Source organism: Pteronotus mesoamericanus, unplaced genomic scaffold (genome assembly GCF_021234165.1).
Source record: "Pteronotus mesoamericanus isolate MK-2021 breed Mesoamerican mustached bat unplaced genomic scaffold, CSHL_Meso_final contig_94, whole genome shotgun sequence".
Taxonomy (NCBI): Eukaryota; Metazoa; Chordata; class Mammalia; order Chiroptera; family Mormoopidae; genus Pteronotus; species Pteronotus mesoamericanus.
The window spans coordinates 48136812-48161295 of NW_026555285.1; the positions used below are offsets into that span (position 1 = coordinate 48136812).

General features: G+C 51.2%; 1 protein-coding gene across 1 annotated transcript; it reads right to left on the bottom strand.

Moving 5' to 3' along the window:
- Window positions 1–530: 530 nt before the first annotated feature.
- Window positions 531–24484, bottom strand: RUBCNL (rubicon like autophagy enhancer). Its single transcript, XM_054586659.1, has 14 exons — window positions 23971–24484; window positions 21065–21147; window positions 20360–20570; window positions 17101–17193; window positions 16823–16831; window positions 16546–16606; window positions 15811–15943; window positions 14330–14475; window positions 12692–12756; window positions 7088–7326; window positions 6162–6223; window positions 2511–2664; window positions 1827–1917; window positions 531–652 (listed from the first exon to the last, which is right to left on the bottom strand). Exons 1-14 carry the CDS (start codon window positions 24473–24475, stop codon window positions 540–542), a joined length of 1965 nt encoding a protein of 654 aa, XP_054442634.1. The 5' UTR covers window positions 24476–24484; the 3' UTR covers window positions 531–539.

The following is a 24484-nucleotide window of genomic DNA, read 5'->3' on the forward strand; positions in this document are numbered from 1 at the left end:
GGGGTTAAGCAACTCACACTCATCTTGGAACAGACGCAGTGCTGGAAACGGAGGAGGGGCGGGGGGCTCTCTGCGACCTACCCAGGCCAAACACACGTCGAGGCTGAAAAGACAGCCTGAGCAATGGGATTTGGGTGGCGTTTGCGTTCCCTGGGAGTTCCAACCCAGCTCCCAGGCATGCTTTACAGGAAGAGGAGCGGAGCCATTCACTTTGTCAATTAAAATTCATGAAAAAACAAACACCCACGTTCGTTAAATACAACTATTCAAATACAATATAAATATTGTAAAAAAAACCCTCTCAAAACAAACAGTAGCAGCGAAATACTGAACACCTGTAAACAAAACCACCAGTAACAACCCCTCCCTTCATGACAAAGAACCTGCATCCTTTGAAAACATTGAAGAAACCATGAAGAGAACAGTGGCCATCTTTCTCCTCAACACACGACACTCGACATCTGAAACGATGCCACCAACAGCGGGCACCCGTCGGTGTCGGCGAAAGGCGTGCTGAGTCTTCCTCAGGCCTCCGGGCCTCACGTCGCTGCCGAGGGCAAGCTCTCCGAAAGCCGTCTCCGGGCCGCGATCCTGGCGCACCGGGGGCACTGGGAGGCCTGGAAACACTGCTTGTGAAAGCAAGCCCTGCACTCTGCAAGCAAGGAGGACAGCGTCAGCCAAGGGGGCGCGGCAGGGGGTCTGAGTACCCCCCCAACACCGCACTCTTCCAAAAAGAAACCAGGCCGGTTGACAGTTGGGATTGTAACGTCTCCAGCAGGTCGCCAGAGGAGAGGGGGCTGCGGGCCTGCCCACAGGACGTGGCCCCCTCCCCTGCTGCTCAGGAGGTGGAGCCCCGTGTTTGGAAATGGTCCTCAGAGGACAGCACTGCCATGCTCGAGCATGTCCCCTTGTTAGCATGCGTCTGCGTGGGGGACTGGCGCTCAACGTGAGGCTTAAAGGTCGGCTGGCCCCTGCTCCTCAGTTTGAGAGGATGCGGAAGGGCGTTCGGCCTTGGGGGTCCTGGTTAGACGTGCTGAGCCCTCACTCAACCACAGCCCTGTGGGCCTCTCCCTCCGCCTGACCCTGCTGCCTTCTCGCCTGGGGCAGGCGGGGGGGATGGAGGGAAGGTGGCAGGCAGAGGCCAAGAATTCGCCCCAATGTGCTTGCTTTTGGCCCTGCTTCTGAGTGTCCCTGCTGGGGACCCCCCACCGCAACCCTGTCTGATGAGTGAGGAGAGGCACCACCTGAACCGTCTACGGGGAAGGCCTGCTCCCAGCGTGAAGGCAGGCTCAGGGCCGGACCTCTCCCAGGAAGCTGTTTAGAGATCCTGGGAGGTCCTGGGGCATGAATGCAGTAGAACAGGGTCTGCAACCTCTCCTGTAAGCAGCTAGACAGCGAGTGTTTTAGACCCTGGGGCCTGTGGTCTCCATGACAACCATTGGGCTCTGCCACTGGAGCCAAAAAGAAGCCAGAGATAACACTGCGAGGCTGGGCAGGACTGCGATCCAATCAGGAAATTGGGTGCTGTAGCTTGTCCTGATGTTGGAGAATCAGGGCTCAGACAAAACAGGGTCCACGTCCTCTCTGCCAACCCTGTCCCAGGAGACAGCCGCCTTTACCCCTGTCGCACCCAAATACTCCTCCCTGTGTCCCCCGAACTTGAGGAGCTGCAATTCAACGTAGAAGCACATGCCGGCATCATTATAACTTACTGTGATTTAGCTATCGTGAAGCTTACGTTAATTTTGTGCTTGTTATTAAACTTGTGTTAATGGCGTGCTGTGTTATGAAGCGCCTAACTTTAGGCAACCGATTTTTCACAGTACCTGTGCATCTCTGGCACGTGGCGGTCTGGAACGGGAAGATGACGGCCCTGCTCTGGCAGAACTCGCAGATGAAGCCCTTTCCTTGACACAGCTGCGAGGGGGTCAAAGTTCAAATCGTCATTGATAATGTTTCTCTGGTTGCCAAATCTGAGCCACCGTTTTTTAAAAAACTCTGTAAGCATCCATTTTTAAGTGTCTATATACTTCCTGCGTCTGGGAGGAACGGGATGTTATATTCCGCAGGGGGTGGATCAGAGCCATCAAGGTGCACCCGTTCTGCACGGAGGAATTTCACATGAAGGTGCCTAAAGGCATCAGGGCAAGACCATGGTATTAAACGCGAATTCTTAATCGATCTCAGCTCCTGCGCCATTGGGTGGCGAGCCGACGCTGCCGGGTTTGGGCCGCCGGCGCAGGTGGGAGTTGAGGTCGGTCCCAAGCAGGGCTGGGCACCCAGACCGAAGTCACTTGGCCCAGATGAGCATCCCAGCCCTGCCACTTACCAGCAGGATGACCGTTGCCTCTGAACCTCATTGTGCCCATCTGGAAATAGCATGGCCAGCACTGTCGTCGGGGTTGGTAAAGGTTAAACGACATGAAGTGCAGACACCGGATGCATAAGGGGCAGCTCAGGGATGTGCCTGCCATTGTGCCCGCGCCTCCCCCACCCCCTGCAAACCTCACCTCACAGCTGGCCACGTGGGCGAGGGAGGCTTTCAGAATGTCCTTGAGCGAGGGTGCCAGCAGCCCTTTCTTGACCTTGACCAGGTCCTCCAGGGAGAACAGGTGGAGCTCCTCCGACAGGTGCCTGGGCGCCTGTTCAAATGCCTTCAATGCACTGCCAGGGAGGACGAGGAGGGGTCAGGGACATGCCCCGTGGAGACCGGGGCAGCGGGGGGGCGGGTTGGGCAGGCCGTTGTTTTCTCCTGGCCCTCACATTTATTTTTCTAACTCAGTTTTTAAAAAATATCCCCAAGAACAAGTTCGCCTTCCTCATCACTTTACATTTGGCAAGTCTGCTTGGAAGCCAAGAAGCTAAAAATCCATCAATGCTGATTTCCAAAAACTAGGCCAGAGGAGAAACGTGCTTCTTGCAGCCTGCCCAGGCATGCACCAAGCGGAAGAAAACTTAATGTTATCTCAAGTCTTAAACATATGTCCTGGATAAATAACTCACTGCCTCACTGATTCCAGCTCAATCTCAAGACCATCACTGACAGGTGCCCCAGCCGGCAGAAAAATTACTGCCTAGGAGCAGGCATGAAGTTTCCAAATCCTTGCTTTCAGGACTGGGCTTAAGACTCAGGTATCCAGCCCTGGGTGGTGTGGCTCAGCAGGCTGAGTGCTGGCCCTTGAACCAAAGGGTCGCTGGTTCGATTCCCAGCCAGGGTTCATGCCTGGGTAGTGGGCCAGGTCCCCAGTAGGGGGCACGTGAAAGGCAACTACACATTGATGTTTCTCTCCTTCTCTTTCTCCTTTCCTTCCTCTCTTTCTAAAATCTTAAAAAAATAAAAAAAGACTCAGGTGCCCAGCTGTGGGCTGGTCACAGGCACTCGGCTGTCCCAACGGCTCTTGAAACTGAGCGTCACATTCCCCAAACCCTCCTCGTCTCCTCCCAAATTCCCTAAATCGGGAGCAGCATCGCCACCCACTACATTCCCAAGCCAGCCCCTGCGGACACTGGGCCGCCCTTCTAGCGATGCCGAACCACATTTAATGCCCCATCCAGCCTGGGGCACTCGCTCACATGGCGTCTTCTCCCGGCTCAGCTTTCTCTCCGGAAGCCTTGGCTGTCCCCTCGCTACCCCAACCCTCGTGAACGAAATGCGCTTCTGTACCCACGGGACTCTGTACATCTGCATCTAACTCACAGTCCAGCCAGGAGCTGCTGCACTGATTTTCTTTCTGGACTCAACGCGAGTCCCGTTGATTTTTTAATGTGGAGCATGGAATGGATGTTGAAGAAATTGCTGTGGATGGTACGAATTGTGGGTATTGTTACATATTACGGACGAGGCAACTGAGGGTCTGAGGGTAGGTAACCTGTCGCCCTAATGCCACAAGGTAGAGCTCAGGCCGAGCGGATGCAGAAGACGCTCCTCCCCAGGAAATTTCATTCCATAGTAAAACATCATCGTTATGTAAAGATTAGAAACGGAAAGAAGCTTTAAAACAAAACAATCTTTAAACCTATGCTCCTATTGCAACAAATAATCTCAGTTCCTTGAGTAACCTATCCTTTTTCCACCTAAGAATCTCTCTCTCTCTGTCCAAAAAAAATTCATGCTTATACCTTTATGGGCGTGGCTTCCTGACATTCCACTTCTAGAAATTTATCCTAAGGGCATTCCTATGGATATGGGCAGAGATTCAGCTCAAACCCAAATTTTTAGAATATTTAACAAAATGTGTCCATTACAGTTGACATTCAATATTATATGGGTTTCAGGTATACAGCAGAGTGGCTTATCCCTCTGATAAGTCTCGTTTGCTTATTTTTAGACTCCACATAGGAGTAAAATCATATGGTCTTTGTCTTTCTCTGACTGACTCATTTCACAGTATGGAAATTCCTCAAAAAATTAAAAACAAGCTTTCCATATGACCCAGCCATCCCACTTCTGGGTATTTATCTGAAGAAATCCAAAATACTAATTAAAAAAGATGTATGCATCCCTATGTTCACTTCAGCACTACTTATAATAGCCAAGCTATGGAAGCCACCCAAGTGCCCATCAATAGACAACTAGATGAAGAAGATGAGGTACATATATCCAATGAGCACTACTTGGCCATAAAAAAAGAATGAAATCTTACCATTTGCAAAATCATGGGTGGGCCTATAGGGTATTATTCTAGGTAACTAGTTTTTTAAATAACAAAAGGTACTAGAAATATATTTAAATATTAAAACTCCATTAGGTGTAGTATCTATAAAAATATTAAAAGCTATTTTTTAAAGATTCTTTAAAATTTATTTTTAGAGAGATGGCAAAGGAGGGAGAAAGAGAGGGAGAGAAACATCAGTGTGTGGTAGCCTCTTGCGTGCCCCTCTTTGGGGACCTGCCCCCAAAACATGCATGTGCCTTGACTGGGAATTGAACTGGTGACCCTTTGGTTCGCAGGACAGCGCTCAACCCACTGAGCCACACCAGCCAGGACTTAAAAACCTCTTTTAATATTAAGATATTGAAAATCTATTTGGCTAAAAATCTATTAATAGTAGGACAATAGTTAAATTATCACACATCGTAGTCTATAATACCATACGGCCAATACAAGTTTGACATGCCACTCTATCGGGGTTTTTCAGAGTCACTGGTCCCTCCATGCTCACAGGAACACTAGTCACCAAGGCTGAAAGGGGAAAGCAACCCGAGATGGATGAACGAACAAAACGTGGTGTGTGCAACACGTGCAATCAGCCTTAAAAAGGAAAGACATTCTGACAGGCACTACAACTTGAACAAAGCTTGAGGACACTATGCTAAGTGAGATATGCCAGTCATCAAATGCACAGATACATAAATTAGATTGGTTATTGCCACAGGCTGCAGGGACGGGGGCTGGGGAGCTAGTGTTTAATGACCGCAGAGCTTCGGTTTCACAGGATGAAAAGATTCCCGGGAATGGGTAGGGGTGATGGCCGTACAACAATGTGAATGTACTCAACCCCCGTTAAACCGTATACTTAAAAATGGTGAAGGTGGTAAATTGTATTTAATGTTTATTTTACCACAATTTAAATATAATAAAAAGGCCACGGGCTAGAGTTTCTTCATCCCAGTCCTGACTCATTCTTCTTAACAAAGTGAATGTACTCTTAGTGAGTCGGAAGGGTTAACAACTTCAAAGAGGGGGTTTGCATCCCGAAGAAGAGCTGGGACAACTAACAACTACAGTCAGCCCTCTGCATCTGCAGGTTGGGTTTAGCATCTAAGGGTTCAACCAAGCCCAGACCAAAAATATTCAGGAAAAAAATAGGAGAAAGTTCCAAAAAGCAAGACTTGAATTCGCTGTTTGCCAAGCGGTATGCTGAATTCACGTGAATGAAGTGATCTATCTGCAGGCATCCCCTGCTATAGCCTATATACAAATATAGGTCTTATGCAAATACTATGCCATTTGATAAAAGGGATTTGAGCATTTTGGTAGCGCAGGGGCGGGGCGAGGGCGGTGCCTGGGACCAGTTGCCCACAGATTCCAACAGCCAACTGCTCTGTGCTGGGAGGGTCTGTGCATTGGAGAGGCTGGACCACAGAAAATCAGCAAGTGTGTGCAGGTGACCGGTCCTCCCAATTCACAGGCCTAGACCGTCTCACCCAACGGCAGTACCTTTCAGCAAATCGGCAGGTCTTCAATAGCTTCTTGATATGAAATAGCTGCTCCTGGATTTCCTAATGTAAGAAACCAAACGGGATCATCGTAACGTGACCAAAGACGCTGGACATATCTATGTCAACCCGAAATGTTATTTCTAGCCTTGAAATGTTACAACTCTATCAAACAAGCCTCTGAAGTCAAGTCTACACAGCAGGGGTTCGTGACTGAGTCCAGGTTCACAGCCCGGCCAGGATGGACCCAGGGTTTGTGGGCCCTGAAGTTTACACAACATCGAAAGCTTTCTTTAAGAAACATATGTAATCATGCATCTAAGAAGGAGGTCCTGCCATGTGCAATATCAGAGATGATTCTGAAGTGAAATAAGCCAGGCACAGAAAGAAAAACCCTGCAAGACCTCACTTGTGTGTGGAATTTAGAAACGCCAAACACAAAGAAGCAGAGAGTCGCACGCTGGTTCCCAGGGGAAGGGGTGGGGAGGGGGAGGAGGCGGGGAGATGGTGGGAAGGACGCACACAGTTGCAGTCACGTGGAATGAGTAAGTCTAGCGATCCACTGTGCGGCAGGATGACTACAGGTAGCAACACGGTACTGAACGCTGGAAGTGCGGCCCGAGCACACTCGGGTGCTCTCGCCACACGCGCACAAGGTCACTCTGTAAGGACGTGGGTACGTTAACTAATAATCATTTCACTATGTGCATCAAGCCACGCCGTATCCTCCAACATATACCACTTTTATTTTTTAAAAATAATAAATCGAAAAGCTCTGTCTAAATGCCAAACTATGTATAAATACAAAATTTGACGCGCCTTTGCAAGAGCCAGCGCAGGCCGGGGCGGGGCCCTGAGGCGCCGGCCCCGCCTCCTGCTCAGGAGGGTAGGCCCTCCCCTCCCAGCCCCCCAGGAGCAGCTGCTCACCCTGACGGCGTCCAGCTTCTTGGCCTTGGGGCACAGGCTGCGGCTGACGTTGAGCACGTTGAAAAGGGGCTGGTGCCATATGCTGTCCAGCAGCTGCTTGGAGAAGTTGCTGACGTAGTACTTCCTGAAGTCCCACCTGGTGAGGATGCGGCCGGGGATGCAGGACTCGGCGTAGGAGTGGCAGCAGTCGCAGAAGTACTTGCCCAGGTATTCGCAGTACCTCAGCCGCTTCACAAACTCTGCGGAGGATCACGGGGGGTGAGCGCTGAGCCAGCCCGCGCTCCCAGGACGCTGAAGACCCACCCTTGGTGGCCGCGCCTCCAGTCCTGCCCAAGGGCCAGGCTCAGGTGGCTGCGGGGGCCGCACTGCACCTCAGAGCCGCTGGGACCGCCTGGCCGGGGCTGGAGGCCTTAAATCACGGCCATTCACGAGCTTTGCTTTGGGGGACCAGGCGTGGGAAGAGCAGACCCTCCCAAACTACGGCTGGACTTGGAAGATGGGCAGTGTGAGCTGTGGCCTGGCCAAAGGGGTGTGGGGTTGAGGGTCTGGACGGCCGCTGGGAGGCCAGACCCCAGGCCTCTCGCGGGCGGGAAGGCCGAGTAAGGGCGAGGTGGGGCCTCCTCCCACCAGCCCCAGGCCTCGGAAAGCAGCAACTCAGGACTGGGCCCCAGGGCGTCACACAGGCAAAAAGTGTTTTGTAAATTATAAAGTGCTGTACATCCGACAGGGTTCCTGGATAAATATTTATATTTATGTTTATATATATCTAACCATGTTTATATATATCCTTATATTATATAAACATGTGCAAAGGATAGGAACAGGCAATAAATACGTGGAATGAAGAAACCGGTAAAGATGTGAAAAGCACTCCATCTCAGTAACAAGCAAAGCTGTGCATATTTAAAAAAGATGAAATACTTGGTTTTGCCTCAGACAGTCACAGATTTGGAGACTCCAGTGCTGGTGAGGCGAGCGGGGTGGGCACCTACTCCCAGGACCGGCAGGAACCCTAAGGCTGGGCGTCTGGCAGGAATGCTAACCAGCACACGCGCAGACACGGAACGGCGCTCTTACAGCGCATTTATAAGGAAGGCGGAGCGATCTAAATATCCATGGAGAAGCGGCTGGTTCAATGTGGCTGGAGTGCTCCACAGTGAAATGCCAGGAAAGTACCTGGAAGAGCACAGGCCGCGAACATGCAGTGACAGGTGTGTATCACGTGATCTCGATTTTGTTTTTAAAAACATACATGCACAGTTCAAAAGGATCCCCAACAAAAAGTCCATAGCGAATAGTTACGGAGGGTGGGGGAAAGGGTATTTTGCTTTTTGCACTTTTTAATTGGCTAAAATGAACATGCATTGCTTTGGGAAACACCCCCGCAATAAAATAGATTGACAAGAAAGAGGTAGAGAGACCAAAGCAGCAAATACCTGGGTACCCATCACCCAGCTTAAGAAAGGAAACAGCGATTCCGTTATGTCTCCTGCAGGTTCCCGCAGATTCTAAATACAGTTTCCCAATGAGGACTTTATAAAAATAAACAAGGTCTGAGTGACCACAGAAGCAGAGCTTTGTTGAACATTTAGCCTGCGTCACGCACCTGTTAAATGTCTCATGGACGCCTGTACCGTTCGGTGCTTGAACCTCTGTGAGGTCAGGACTATCACTGACCGCCCCCCCGCCCCGCCCCCGTCCACTGATGAAAGCACAAGACAGGGAACTTAAGCCTAAGCCGCAGGCCAGAGACACAAACGGGAAGCAGGGGAGCAGGGGTCCAGCCTGAGTCTGGACAGGGAGGCTCCGGGTTTTAAGCCTTGTAGCCCACTCGCCCTCTGCCGCACTCCCGGGATGGGAAGGGGGAGGAGCTAACGTCTGCACTTGAGCAAACTATCCTCGGACCCAGGTCACACACACAGCTGACTTTTAAATACAAACAAAGAAGCGCAATGGATTTCCTATTATCTGTGGTAGTTACTGTTCTGTAAAGTTGCCAGGAACACAGAATTAGTGAACACGGAAACATCGCTCTGAGGGGGAGGTACAGGGTTAGGTTCCTGTGAGTCTCTGGCAAAAACACTTTCATCAACTGACCAGTACATAACCTTTTTTATGTGTTTTTTGTTTGAAGACGCATTATCCGATACATTTTGCTGGTTCGTATCATTGGGTTCGGGCCAACAACCTGGTAACGCAGGGCCCAAAGGAAGCTTGCCTAGTGTGTCGATTTTCTGGGTAAGGATCACCAGCCGTCTGGTGCTCAGAAACACTAGGCAGAACTTTGGCCATGTGCTTGGGGCGTTTTAAATAACAAAGGCATCAACAGAGAGCATGAAAGTGTTCTTTAAAAGGAACTCAGTGGACTGCGAAGAGGACATGTTTACTGTTTGAGTTACAACAAGAAGGCCGAGCATCGCTTTGTTCAGCTTCAGCAGGGACTTGTGGGTGCAGGCGAATTCAAATTCAGGCCGCTCACATTGCTCGGTGTTTTGTGCATGTCTGGGAATGACTGAAAACACGGTAAGTATTGATTTTGGAGTTACAAATGCATCTTAGGGAGCAGGCAGACTGACAGGTGTGGAATTCATGAATAAGGAGGGTTTGCTGTGAGCATAGACAGACTACACACACTATTATCGAACCCTTAATTGGGCGCAGTCTCTCTAGGGTTGACAAGTTATTTGTTAAGAACCAAATAATTATGTCTGAGTTCTCAAATTTGAAACTTTGAAAAGTCTACGGTATTGCATCCTTTTTCCCACCCTGGGTCAAGATCTCTGTTGTAGCCGATAATGAGTATTATTTTGCTTAATGTTAGGGCTTCGATGCACTTCACATTACATGAGCAAAAAGAGAGGTATACCCCTGCTTGTGCGCGCTACATTTCTGATCAAACTTGGCAAGATGGCAAGAGAAAGGAAGACAGAAAGGGCCTATAAACATTTCAATAACCAGCCACTCATTCCATCAAATTTCATCAAATATGTACTAAGCATTATATTATTAATACAGAATAAATTAAGTCTATCTCTTCTGGTTTCCTCAGTCCTTTAATTAAAACGGAACAAATAAAGCACCCTAAACCAGCGTTTCTTGACCAGGAGTGATTTTTTTTTTTTATGCTAAGGGACATTTGGAAATTGTCTAGAGACGTTTTTGATTGAAAGGCTGCTAGCGGCTTCTAGTGAAAGCTGATAAATATCATACAGTGCACTGCACAACAGCCCCTACATAAGAAATAAAACTAAGGCTGAGAAACCTGGCTCTAAACCACAATTGTTTTCCTCTTAGGAAAAGTCAACATCATAGGAAAAAAATAGGGGCAAAAATTCTAGAACACTGCGGTCCCACAGAACCTGGTGAAGACAGAAATATTCTCCTCCTACGCTATCCAGTGTAGTAGCTACTAGCCACGTGTGGCTGTGGAGCACTTGAAACATAGCTAGGGTCACCAAAGAACTGGATTTCTAATTTAAATTAATTTCAATTTAATTTTAAGCAGCCACAGGGGTTAGTGGCTACCATCCTGGATAGGGCAGTTCTAGAATAAAGCTGACTAAAGAGAAATACTAGCTAAATACAATGGATGAAACTTGGTTGAGACTTGGATAGAAAAATCAGCTATAAATGACATCTTAAGGGCGACAGTGAATATGGGCTAGTATTAAGCACTATTAGAGAAGTATTATCTTCTTTGGTGTGACAACTGTTCATAATCTTTATTGTTAGAACATGCTTAAGTATTAAGTATTATGTTATCTGCTGCTGAAGTGTGTTATCACGTTTCAAACATCTCTGTGTGTATGAGGTTGTCATGCCAGCTAAATTCAAAGGTGGAATTCTGGACTGGACCCTAGAACAGGTAAAGGTCATTAACGACATCTGGACAAAGTCTGTCGTTACGTGACAGGGTTGCAACAGTGGTTATTCTCAGATTTCATAATTACACTATGATTATTACGTTAACATAGGGAAGTTGAGTAAAGGGTATACGGGATGCCTGTACTAATTTTGCAACTCTTCTGTGAGTCTAAAATTATCTCAAAACAAAAAGTTTTAAAAAAATTATCGTAAGCACTACAGGGATTTCACAGGAAAAGCCCAAAATCCTTTGCACCGTTGACAATGCCTCTAGAGTCTGCACGCCACCTGCCGCTGCAGCATCTCCTCTTGTTCTTACCCTCCAGTGGCACGGATTTCCTTTGCCACGGCCCTTGGCACCTGTTGACTCCGTCTCCGCCCCGTCCTCCCTTCTTGCTCTTCTGGGGTTAATCACCTCCTTACAGAACTTCTCACTCCACCACCACCCACCCACGCCCAGCCCAGATTAATTTCCCTCGCCGTGGATCCCGAACGCTCTTGACTTTCTGTTTCATTGTGTGCACTGCTCCTGACACTTGGCTGATGACTGCGTCTTCCTGTAAGCGGCCTCCATGGGGAGGGACCACGGGTATAGTATCAACAGTGCAGGCATTCACGTCCATATTTGAATAAAGTTAGGGAAGTACTTGGTAGGTTGGTGGAATCTGAGTCCTGTGTTCATAGTTTCTGACTCGGTATTTACTGAGGCACCAGAATACAGTGGACCGAAGAGATAGGGTCCCTATTAGACTGGGAAGATGAGTTATTTAACTAAAATTAGTTAGAACAATGTTGCATGGCAGGCATTATCATTCAACATGGTAGAAGGAATCCCACATAGATTTCGGCCTTCTATTTTCCATTCTCAAGGTCCTCAAAGTCGCTTTCCTTCCAAGACTGCTTAGCAAAGGTCCAGGGCACCCTTTTCCACAAAGCCCCGCTTCCCTATCTTCCTCAGGCGAGACCTGTGGACACCCTCACCTCAGGCCAAGTGATTCCTGGCCTCAAGCGGGTGACCTGTGTTTCTGGCTTGGGGCAGCCTGAGTTTCGGGTCTCAGCCCGCCCAGGAATGATCCCCTCAGGCCCTTTGCAACCCCCCGTGAAGGAGCTTGGCTAGCTCCTTGGTAAGCTGTTCAATCCTTCAACACATTTATCTTTTGGGGACCAGCTGCGTGCCAGGCACCCTTGTTCGGAGTGGGGGCGAAAGCAACGAGTAAAACAGACAACACGTCTGTCCTTGAGGAACTTAGACTCTAATGGGGGAGAAAGACAATAATGACAAATGTCAGTAAAACCTGGAAGCGTGTTTTAGGGGGACAAGTGCTAGAATGAGACCGAAGCAGGAAGGGTAAGTGTGACGCATGCCCGTGTGTGTTGGTGGCAAGGCGAGCTCTGTCAGCGGGGCAGCCGGGGAAAACGTCACGGCCTCTGGGCAAAGATGGGAAGGAAGGAAGGAAAGCTGCCGTAGGGGTGGCTGGCGTTCCAAGTCAGGAGTGAGCCTGCCACCTTCGGGGGCCAGCAGGGAGGCCTTGTGGCCGGGGCTGAGCACCAGGTGAGGAGGGACCGAGATGAGTCTGACAGGCCAGTCTCATCGCCCTGGCGGTCCCAGCGGCCACGTTAGGAAGCTCTCACACTGACGGGTCCTTAAAGGCCTCTCCCGCACACTCCGCGCCCTGCCCACCTCTGCTAGTCTCTGCCCTGCCCCCGTATAGTTAGCAGGGGGTCCCTTTCCATACTTACTAGGTTCTACTGAAGTTCCACAGCCAGCGCAGAAAAAATTCTGGGCCGCGACCACGAGATCCCTCCTGGGTACCGAAAACAAAAACAGCTGTGTTTCAGAGAAGGCCAGTGGAGGAGCATAGTTCACTGAGTAGAAAAGGAAATCGACATCAAGACACTTTCCTTGGCGTGGGCCCTCAATTTTGTCATCTGTCACTTGTGAAAGGAATAGAATCGGTCAATTGAGTTTTCTAGTTGAACCATCCCTTTGTCTTTTTAGAGCCCCTGCTACCTCCAAAGCGGAAGTCAGCTTCACACCGAACACTCCCACCAGGAGCTCCGGAGACTCCCCGCTGCGCATGCGCAGGGGTTCTCGCTCCAGGGAGCGCGGGGGACGGGCAATGCAGGGGCACGGCTCAGGCAGACCGTCACCAGGCCGTGATGTACTAGGGAAGTTCACGGACGGTCCAAAGAAATGCAGATAAATGGGAGATGATGTAAGACAAAACCATCCAACATTTCTGGGGAGAGGCCATCTCGTGAAGTGTTTTCTATTCAATTGTTGATGCCATGATTTCACATATGATTCTGAAATATGGAATAAATTTTACAATTTTATTATAGTGTAGGGCCATCAAAAAGGGTCATGGTAACAACATGCAGAACCCTACCCATGTGCCTTTTAGCGACAGGAGCGCTCCTCAAGATTAAGTTTCCTTCCAAAAATATTATTCAGTGATTTTAATTTCCCATTGCACAGAAAAATAGAAGAGACTGGTCTTTTAACGTGACCATATATGATTTTTCAGGTTCAATATTAGCCACTTGAAAAATCCCCTTTGAGCCTATTTCAGTTGCTAGGCAATGTTCATAATTAGGACCGATAGTTAAAGTCTCAACTTTCCAAAACTTACAGAGCCCTCCAAAAGCCCATGGTAAACAGGGCGCCAAGAAAGCTAACTCAGAAAAAACACCCAACTTACTTGTTCCTAAAACAAAATTGTTTTTGTCCTTTAGTGTATTATTATTTTTCACCTACTTCCACAGAGTCAGGGGGGAAACTGAGATGGTTTAGGGCTTAGGTTCGGGGACTAAAACAAATACCAGGTGGCAATGAAGCCAAGTGAAGGCCAAGGATCGAGAAGGCGGGCCAAATAAGCTGACGCCAAGAACGCCGCCACCCCTCCCCCACGCCCTACTCAGAAACACTGAGGTAGCTGGTTTGGTCTCCCTCCTCACCACCTTCTCTCTTGCAGGTGTCGAAACAACGGGCCCACATTCACCGGGGATCAAGATTTGGCTGTTCTAGGGCCTCCTGAGTGGGGAGTCCGCCCTCTTGCCCCCCAACACAGGTGGGCACATAGTTACCAGGCAACTCAGCTGGAAAATGAAACCACGCCCCCAAAAGCCTGCCTTTTTCCCTAAACCGGCTTTGTCCCCGGCTTATAAAAGCAGCCGAGCGGAGCCAGCTCACGGGGCCTTCCGTTCCTCTGGGCTGCCTCCCTGCCCTGGAGCGTAAGCTTAATAAAATCCGTCTGGCATTTCTCTGGGGTTTCCTCTCCATCTTTGTCTTGGGGACCCCAAGAGCCCAACCTGGGTAACAGAACTATCACAACAGGTTTAACTGGATCGGAAGCCCAAACAGCGGCCCAGACTCACTTGGGTGGCGGGTGGACCTTAAAGATGACTTGAAATCGCGGGGGTGCCCAGTCTTCGGTCCCGCTGATCCTCGGCGTCAGTTTCAGGTCCTCTGCGAAATCCACGCTGGATTCAAAGTCTTCTCCGACATGCTCTTCATTCACAACCTGCATGACACAGGAGAGGGCGTAGGAGCGACATAAGCCTTTTTCCGGAACTGAAAGAAAAAGAGCGCTCAGATGCATTTCCCACATTAAAATGTACCATGAACAGTCAAAACTGCTTCCAACGGAAGGAAGGGAGGGGCAGAAGCCCTCCAGGCAGCCAAAGCCACCTGCGGAAAAGTTGCTTAAAACACCACCCGGCTGGGGCCGCTTTTCTTCCTTTCCTCGTTCTTTTACCTACTTCCTTTGTTTCCAGACTTCAGGTGACGGCAAGCAGGCCACGGTGGCCTGGAATGCTTTATGGGGACAGAGGCCAGGCCCCTTTTCTTCATCAGGCTGGCAGGCGCTGTGAATCCGAACCCCGGTGGCTGGCGGACTGGCCCGGAACCAGCTCTTTGAAAACCGTTCCCCTGCTTGGCTCCCCTCAGAACCAGGAAACTGTCCTATTATCATTTAAAATCCACGCTCCTCAAATTAGTCTTCTGTGTCCTCCATAATCGGGCCACCAGCCTTCAAGCCTCATATCCCAGGAAGATCAACACCGCCCCCCCCCCCGCCCCCAGTCACACAAACACACGCTCTCCAACCACAGCACCTCACGCCTGCATGGCACTTGCTCCCCTGGCCTTTTCACCTCCAGAGTGCTTTCTGCCGACGTCTATTTTATTCATTCATTCATTTATATTAAATTTATTGGGGTAAGGGGGTCTATTTCTATGTTAGCCTTTGCACCAAGTTCTCCATCCCCCATGAGTGGCGCATTGTCAAAAGGCACAGTTCGACCAGGAACCAGCCCGGCCTTCCGAGCGAGGCAGCCCGGCGCTGGCCGGGGGCTCCGTGGGCTGGAGCGCCATCCGGTGCACCCACAGCAGGTCGCGCGGTCTGGCTCCTGGTCAGGGCACATGCCGGGGTTGCGGGTTCAGTCTCCCTAGTTGGGGTGCATACAGGAGGCAACCTGATCGATGTTTCTCTCGGTCTCTCTGGGTCTCTGTGTGTGTGTCTCTCTCTCAAATCAATAAACATATCCTCAGGTGAGGATTAAAAACATTAGGCAGCCTGAGGCATGACCTCTAGGGTCTGGAACTAGCCCCTTAAAATAAAAATGACAATAGCTTCTACCTCATAGGATACATGTGAGGATTAAAGTGTGAATTGCTGAGCATAGTCCCTGGTGCATAATAAATACTCGATGAATTTCAGATTCATCCACCCCTTCTTTTGAGTCCTGCCCCAACACCTTGGGACTATAAAGGAAACACATACGTATCTGATGTGAATCACAGGCAAAATGCGAATTCAGGAACTTTCCATTCAAAGTCAGCTTCCTCCGGTACTTACTATCGAGCCGGCTGCATTCAGGGACAGGGCCAGCTGACGATTAATGTCTGACAACACCCAGCACCTCCGGAACACTTGGTACAGTCCTTTGGCTATTAGCTCAGCCGAATTAAAGTTGGGCTCGTACATTACACTGAAATGTAAGCGATGCCAAAAAAAAAGAAAATTTTTTAAACCTATATTCATGAGGAGTATAAGGGTCTTCTTCAGGTTTTCGACCCTCCTTCCCTCTCCAAAAACTCAGAGGAGGCATCGTATAAGAGATCAGCACCAACCACGGTACCGAGGGGGGCCTTTCCTCCTCACCACGATCCCCCCACGCTCCACAGAGCAGCTTTGTTTGCTGGGGGCACTGCGACTGAGAGGCACAGTGAAGAGAGAGCTGGATGTAGCATCAGGAGACGCGTTCAGACGCTTCCTCTCTCCCTTAACAGCGCTGGGTCGGGACACACACCTGCCTAACCCTCAGCTTCTCCACCCATAGAACAGGGTTCTGAAAAACCCCAGACAGCCTATCCATGAGGGTTAAATAAGAGCATATACCAGTGTCTCCTAAACACTATAAAAAGACTGTAGAAACCTGAGTGGTGATGGCTTCGTTTCTACATAACAGCCCCTGACATAGGAACCGGCTGAACTTGGCCCGAGAGGTTCCCGGAGGCCCGGCCTCCAGGGCATCTCAGAGGCGGTGGCCCGGGGGTCTGCGTGCAGCTGGACACAAGAGAGAGACGATACCTCGGAGAGGAGGGGCGGGAACATCCGCGGGTTTCGGCGGGGTCGCTAAACTCTGCAAGTCCTGTGGGGAAACCAGAGTAAGGGCCGGCGGGTCTGTGAGCCTGTTTCGCTTCATCACAGTCAGTTGTCTAGGAAGAACGCACCCACAGCTCCCCGCATTTCAGGAAGAACCGATTATTCAGCACCTCCGTACGTGAGGGCCTTGGGGGTTTCTCTGAGGAGAGTGCAGCGAGTAACCCAACGTGGGATTTCAAAATACACTCCTCTGAAATTTTGCCAACATATACTTGAGGCCGAACAGACAGCAGACCCTGATAGGTGTCTGCTTTTCAGGCCGTTCTGCAAGTGAGATGAGCCATTCACTGTCCAGACATTTGAAACAAAAGGGACTTAAAAAGAATTTTTTTTTCCCACATCAGGGACATCATCCGATTTGGGGAGACGTTTCTCGGGATGCCGCTGTCTTGTGGTATTGCTTGTGGTGCGCATTGACAAGTAGGGGGAGGGCATGGGGGGTAGGTCTCTAGTCCTATCCGAGGCGTTTCGGAATCTTACCAAAGTCATCAAAGTCACGTCTGCAGGTCTCCCGCTCCGCATCGCAGGGAGCAGGCGCCTTCGCCACGGGGCTGACCTGCAACACAGCGCAGCCTAGAGGGAAGGAAAGGGAGGTGTGACCAACAGGAAGAAAGGGTACTACCTGCCACCCCCAACCACGTAGACACTAGGAATAAAAAGGACTGAGAGGTTGCTTTAAAAAGAATTGAAAAGTTCAGCCCCAAGAGTTTTTGAAAAAGGCGAGGAGTTATTTTTTGTTGTTCTTCCATTGCTATGAGTTTATAATTCTTATAAAACTGTACTCACTTGAATAAACATAGAAATGAATACGGCTGTTGGCCCTGGCTGGGTAGCTCCGTTGGTTAGAGCATTGTGCCCATTTGCCAAGGTTGCAGGTTCGATCCCTGGTCGGGGCACAGTCATTAAATAAAAAAAAGAAACGAATACAGTTGTTTAGGGACGTGGTGTAGCCTGTAGCAGAGCGGTGGCGTGAGTCCCCCTGGTGGTAGGCTGGCTGGTTGAACAGTGCATGGCCCCACCCGAGCCCAGGGACGACAGACAAGCCACTCCTCAGCTGGGCTTCCTCATGGGTAAGCGGGGCCTATTTCACCTGCTCCTGTGTTTCTCCCACACTTTTGACCGTGATCCAAAGGGATGTACAATTTGCATGGGAACTTACTGTAAGTGCAAACATACATTCAACTGTTAAAAAAAGCTCCAGGGAGCATTCATTGCTCACCCTTACCAAGCAGGTGCATACTGATATTTTCTTTCTTTCTTTTTCTTTTTTTTAATTTAATGCTCTCATGACCAACCTGCAAATTAAAGACTGCTGACCTACCTTACAGAGTAGCGCCTATCACTGAAAATGTCACACGAGTGATACTCAATAAAAGATCAATATTTCACTTGGGTGGTAGAAAGAGTTTTACATTTCTTGAACATATTCATATTTTTCAAAATCGCATCTAAACATCAGTACCCATTCAACTATCCAACAAATATTTATAAAATAGCTATTTTGGGCAAGGCACTATGCTGAAAGCACGTACTAGGAAGATGGATTCTCATCAATCAAAGAATTTTAAATCTCAGGAGGCACTGAGACACTGACGACAAGACACAGCGGCGCGCCACAGGCCTCATGAAGCTCAGAGGCAGAGCTGCCTGCACCCCGCACAACTGTGGGGAGCCAGGCTCCTAGACGGTCGGGGAGCACTCTTGAGCGCAACGTAGGGTCCTCTCCCATGACTGGCGCCCCTCCCCTCTGATGGAAATCAGGGCACAAGCCACAGTGCTGGCGCCAGGAAACGGCTTTTGGAGGACGGGAATGATGAAGGAACTGAGACGTGTCCCAGCCCAAGTCCAGGGAGGGAAGCAGGAGCTCGCGAGAAACGCCTGCCTGCCCGCAGAACGGCTGGGCTCGCTGAAGCCCACAGCGCAATGTCGGCAAATGGCAGGTGGTGCCTGCTGGCGAGGTAGGGAGAAGCTGGGTCCCACAAGGCTAAAAACCCCAGGATTAAATGGGGGACCAATCCAGCAGGCCGTGCAGAGGACTGGAAGGTGTGTTTCGGAAAGACAGGCGTGTGTAGGGTTTAAGATGAGGGGACTGAGGTTGGAAGCAAAGAGTGACGATTCAAAGCAGCAGACACACATGGAGGACGTGAGTGCAGTTCTCACAGGACATCGGGCCAGAAGGCTGCTCGTGGTCCGGGTCAAAGGCAGGAATAGGGCACGCATGCGGGGGATGCCACCCTTCCTGTAGAAGTGGGGATGGATTTGCCTGCTAACTAGAAGCAGAGGCACAAGGAAGCAGAGAGAGTCGGAAGCAGAGCGCAGCATGTTGCAATGTGAGCCAGCAGCCTCTCCTCCCCACGGGGGGCTTCCGGGGGAATGATGGAGCGGAGCGCGTTCCCTGTCCTGCGCCTCAACAACCACACGGCCAGCCGCCCAGCTGTGGACCCCTGACCAAAGCAGGCCCCAGCCGGCGCTCTTCCTGGTGGCCTGGACTGGGGGTCCGGCAAGACGAGGTTGGGCTGCAAGGCCCGGGCAGAGCAGGCAGGGAAGCGGCAGGTGAAAGCAGGCGCTCGGGTGGGCGCGGGCAGAGAAGGAGAAGGGAGCAATGGCACGCAGGTGAGTGACTGACGCGAGGCCACAGAGCCCAGGACAGAGCCCAGGACAGAGCCGGAGCTGTCCCTGCACCGGTCAGTTTTGTGTTTTCCCACCACTGGGGTTCAACGAGGATGCACTATACGCTTCCTTAAAAAGTCCCTTGTAATGTGAGGCAGGCGGTGCATTCAACAACAGTTTATTATACACCTGTTTTATGCCGGGCATTGTGCTAGGTACCTACCACCGGGACTGAGCTCCTCCCTCCTGAAATAGTTTTAAGTTTTTTATTTTATCTTACTATTACATTTCTGTTGTTGTTTCAGGAAGCGGGGGGCGGGAACGAGGGAGATGACCAGTTCAGACGTGTGGAGTTGGAGACCCCGGAGCCGCCCAGGCGGCCGTGGTCCACGGGGCCAGGCCACGAGGAGCCAGCACTGAGGTGGGGAGGTGCAGGGCTGAAAGCACGGCCTCTGACGGAGAGACGCCATCAGACAGGGAACGATGGGAACAGGCTGTAGGGGATAAAATCCCCGGGGAGCGATACTGGAAAAGGGGAATCCGGGGCTGAGGCAGGACTCACAGGTAGGAAATAAGAAACTGACGAGCCCTATCTTCAGCTCTCAGGGTGGGCACGCCCTGTTCCCCCACACCAGGATGGACCCCTGAAGCCCCTTCTGCCCTGCGCCCCACCGCTGTGTGCCGGGCCTGCCTGCCACCCGGGGATCCCCAAGGCTTCCGGGCTCCCTTGGCCTGTGCACCGGCGGGGAATGAGCCCACATGTCGCCTGCTGGTGCCCAGCACCCAGCCCCCCACAGGCTCCTCGTGTGTGGCACGAATGAGAGAGAACGGCTTGGAAAAGGAGGAAGAGCTAAGCAAACGCATGCGACAGAAAACAAAGGAGGAGGGGCAATGCCAGCCACTGCCAAAAGGAAATGCAGGGTGAAGTCCAAGGCGGGGAAAAAAACATCCATTTAGCTACTGAGTGGAGCATGCCAGCCAACCCCAAGCCCAGTGGCAGGAACGGCGAGGATGGTATAGAGGTCACTCAAGACGTTTTGGACAAAGGGTTTGAAGACGTACTTCCAGATGCGACCAAGGAGATGGGTGGAGAACACAGCCTAAAGCTGCCCCCGACTTGCCCACTTGCCTTCGTAGCCGCTGTCCGAGGAAGCGGAAGACCCCGACTCCTGCTCCCTGTGGGAACAGAAGGTCCCTTCGGAGTCGCCGCGATCATTCCCAGGCGACCGGCCGGCCTCGTCTAGGCTGCAGGTCTCCGCGTGCTGCCCACTCAGGAGGTCCCACTTCACCGTCTCCATGGCGGAGATGATCATGTCGGCGGCGTGGAAGTGCGCGTTTTCCTATGGGACCAAAGCATCAGTTAAAACACAAGCCTCCTCAGCCGCTTCCCGTCGAGGTGTCTGAGGTTCAGAACTCAAGGAGCTGGATTTAAGGGGGGTTAAGGCGTGGAAATAGAAATGTTCCTCTAACTGAATTACCATTGGTCACTGAATGAAGCATAACCCACATCTTCTGGAGACATAAAGTTCGGCCCATCAACAGACAACCCGTTTTGAATTCCCGGTGGGATACAACCCCAGGCTGGAGGCGGCCCAGGGGCTGACCTCACTCAGGGACCGCGGCAGCCTTTCCAGGGGGGCGCAGGCTCCGCCTCAGACCCGTCTCAGCTGGGGCCCCCGCAGCCCCTACCCTCTCCCTGTCAAACGCTGGGGCCAAGCCTCCCTGCCTTGCCTTACCCAGTGAAACTGCTGAATTTAAACCACGGTCACGCTATCTAAAGCGTTCACATGCTTTGTGGGGAGATAAAGAGAAAAGAAAAAGAAGATGGACTCACCTTTTCTATATCCGCAGGGAGTACTAATGCTTCTGGAGAGAAGCAGTTGAAGGAACCGCTTCTCCCACTGACCGGAACAGCACCTGCCAACACAGCAAGCCATTAAAAACGGAGGAAAAGAGGCCCAAAGATGACCTAAGAAGACAAAACACTTCTAGGGAGTGGCTTTTCAATGTTGCTTGTGGTCCTTTTTAATGAGCGCAATTCTAGGGTAAGTAGGATGACAGGGGAAGGGCCCTTCTGGTGGCAGGGCTGGCAGACATCGCCGTAATGGCCGTCATTTCTATGAGCGGCTCTTGGAACGACAGGGGAGACACAGAAGAGCCGCTGGATTGGAGGAGACCAGGGAGGCGAAGAGGCAGAGAGGGAGGAGGGGCAGGGAAATCACCTAAAGGAGACGGAGGGTCATGAGAATTACGGAGTCAGTTCTCCACCTCATTGCCATTGGCCCGAAACTTCCTTTTGGCAGAAACAAGGCATCTGACACATGTCCGCGTTGCTTCTCTGAAATGTTCTTCCTCTGTTAAGCCACTCGCTTACTGGCAGGGAGCACCACCAAAACATTAGCGCTTTCTGTCATGTGATGCCTTATTGCAGCACTTCAGGGAGGGCATCTCTGTGAGAGCCCAGACCGGGGCCGTCCCAATCCGCTAAATGGGAACAAAATGCTACGGATGTCGTGACGACTATACAGCACTGGAGGTGATAAACAGAGAGGCCAGCGGGACTCCTCAAATCCCCCGCCTCATCTCCAAGAATGCAGCGGTTCCACCAAAAACTTAGGACCTCTTGGCTTCAGAAGCCTTCGGGCGTGGGCCCACTTCTGAAAAGGATGGCTAAGGGGTACATGGTGTAGGGGCCGAGATCCAGATGGCACCTGTTCCACCTGCCCGGTTCTCCCGCTGCGGTGAGAGCGCGGTGACAGACATGAACAAAGCTTCACTTGTGAAACCAGGCGGCTGGCTGGATTTGGCCTGGACATGGTTTTCGGACCCTGAATACCTAGAGAAGAGCGCGGAGCTGAATCAGACAGCGTGGGTCCCAGGCCCAGTTCTCCGTGCCACAGCCGTGCGCCTGCATTAAAGTCTCCTCACCCCTTACCCTGGGGCGGGGGGTGGGGGGGCATCTGTTAGGTTAAAGGAGGCAAAGGATGTGAAAGTGCTTTGTCAGCGTGTAGATGCGAGGCAGACACTGGACGGCTGGCTTGCTTCTGACAGCCTCGCAAACCGCCCGCCCCGCCGCTGACTTGGTTCTTCCTGCCTTGATCCAGGAAAGGAAACCCCGCCGCCACCACTGGGGAAGGAGCTGCTGCGGGCGCAGGAGAGTCCCGCGCCCTGGTGGCCGAAGCCTGTTGTTCCCACAGCTGCCCGATACTCAAGAGAGAAAGAACCAGGTGACTCAGCACTTTTTTTTTAATCCCACGGAATGAACCCCTTTACCAAGTTGAAGAGATGTTCCCAAAAGACGGAGTGGCTTTTTAAAGGCTCTCGACGAGGTTGCTGGGGTTGCTGTCTTTGGACCACAAGGGGCAGGGCTACCTGCTTGCTATACACAGGCAAAGCTACAGGGTCATTGTGACTTGCAGAGCCACTTCTTGCGCAGTGGGACAACAGAGGATTTGGGGCAGGGGCGTCCTTGGCCTGAAGGTCATCTTCTGTCATTGTTACTCCTCACGGGGGCCGTGGTTTGTGGCAGGGACTAGGGGGACAAGCAGGACTATCCTTTTTCTCCACGTTCCCCTCCTTCTCCCCTGCGAGACAACCTAACAGGAGACTCATCTCTTACTTAGCAACCACTAAGTTTGCAAATTGTTCTTTTCCTGAGAGCTGTCGCAGCAGATGAGCAAAAAGATAGAAAACAGGCTTATCATCTGAGTGTGTGGTTTTGCTCCAACAGGGATCTTATCTCAGTCCACTGGAAATTTCCTCTTCTTAAATGATGAGTAATAAAAGACTACCATCATCTTTGACTTTGCCAAGTGTCCAATAGAACAAAAAAGCCCCATAGTTTAGCAAAAGGGGAAACCGGTCCCTGCTAGTGAGAAACAAATATTCTAATGTCTACAGGCATATGTACATACGAACTCCCAGGCACAGAGGAGGGTGAGCAGCTTTGGAAGTTGTTTTGACAGAGAGAACTTCATTGACTATTTGAACTAGGGCTCTAACAGAAATGCAATTTAATGCAAAGCGTGAACATAGCACAGTAGGTATTGAAAAACCAAAGTAAGCATGCTATGAATTGTAACAAGAACACGGGCTAATCTGTTGGCTCTCCACTGGTCTTTGCATGGATTATCTCCTTTTAGGAATTTTCAGTATTTCAGGAAGATGTGCAGAGCAATGGAAGCCCTTGATTTAATAAAAATAAATTTTAAAAAAGGTTTCGTGGAGCCTTCGGGGACTTGCAGTTGCTGTTTTTACATCTTACTCTTTTCTACTCACACTCTGGCCAGGGAACTGTAACAGGGGAGGTGAGTTCAGCTGCTATAAGCACGGCTGTGCCGCGGAACCCGCTGTCTGGATGCCCCCTCTGCCAGCACCGTGGATTGAGAGTGCTTCCGGGGCTCCCCCTTGCAGACAGCTTAGACGCCGGAAGTTCCTGAAGGCACACATCCGCTCAAAGGTGGCAGGTGGCACCGATTATCAACTAAGTTGAGCTAAGGTGACATTTCCCTGCAATGGGAGGGAAAAGGAAATGCTTGGTGACACCCGCTGTCACAGCCCAAGTGGTGGGCCAACAGCAGTGTAAGGTGATGAGCTCAAGCACCGGCTTCCAGTCAAAGTGGGGACCCATGGCCCCTTCTTCTCATGAGGAAGACAGCGAGATGGGCGTTTGACCTTTAGACCAAGGCAAAGCGTGTGTGTGAACGGACAGGGATGAGGGACACCCCGGACCAGCATTACCTTCATCGGTGGGGGCTCTCAGGCGAGGAGGCTCGAGACAAGCGCCGTCAGCCTCAGGCCGCGGGGGAGCAGCCGGTCTCTTGGAGCCTGGGCACAGAGACACCCATGGACAGCGTCCTGGGAGCACGGCTGGCTCTTGCGCTGAGATACAAGCAGATCCACTGCCCTGTTCGCCCGGGCCGCCCACGGAGCCCACGGCGTCCTTCCACGGTGATGTGCCCCTCGCGGAGTTCTCAAGCGGCCAAGCGGATGTGCCCAAGGGAGAGGCAGCACCCCTCACAGAGCGGCTGCTGCTGTTCCCCGCTGTTGGCACCTGGCGGGGCACACCCTGCAGCTGCACACTCTGGGGGTTAATCCAGGCAGCCCCGTGCCTTGTGAACTTGACGTCGGGTTGGCAAGGGGGGTCGTCAGTGTCCAGGCGGCCGGGGGACCCATCAATGTCACCAGAGTCATTGCTGACCCCTTCCAAGGGAGAATCCTGCCGGCCGGAAGACTGTGACACCATCTTCCCCGG

Coding starts and splice junctions, on each gene's coding strand:
- RUBCNL (XM_054586659.1), bottom strand. CDS start 24,475: ATGGTGTCACAGTCTTCCGGCCGGCAGGATTCTCCCTTGGAAGGGGTC. Junction 2,665..6,161: donor ACCTGCCGATTTGCTGAAAG/GTACTGCCGTTG, acceptor CCTCCCTGGCAG/TGCATTGAAGGCATTTGAAC. Junction 1,918..2,510: donor CCCACGTGGCCAGCTGTGAG/GTGAGGTTTGCA, acceptor ACCCCCTCGCAG/CTGTGTCAAGGAAAGGGCTT.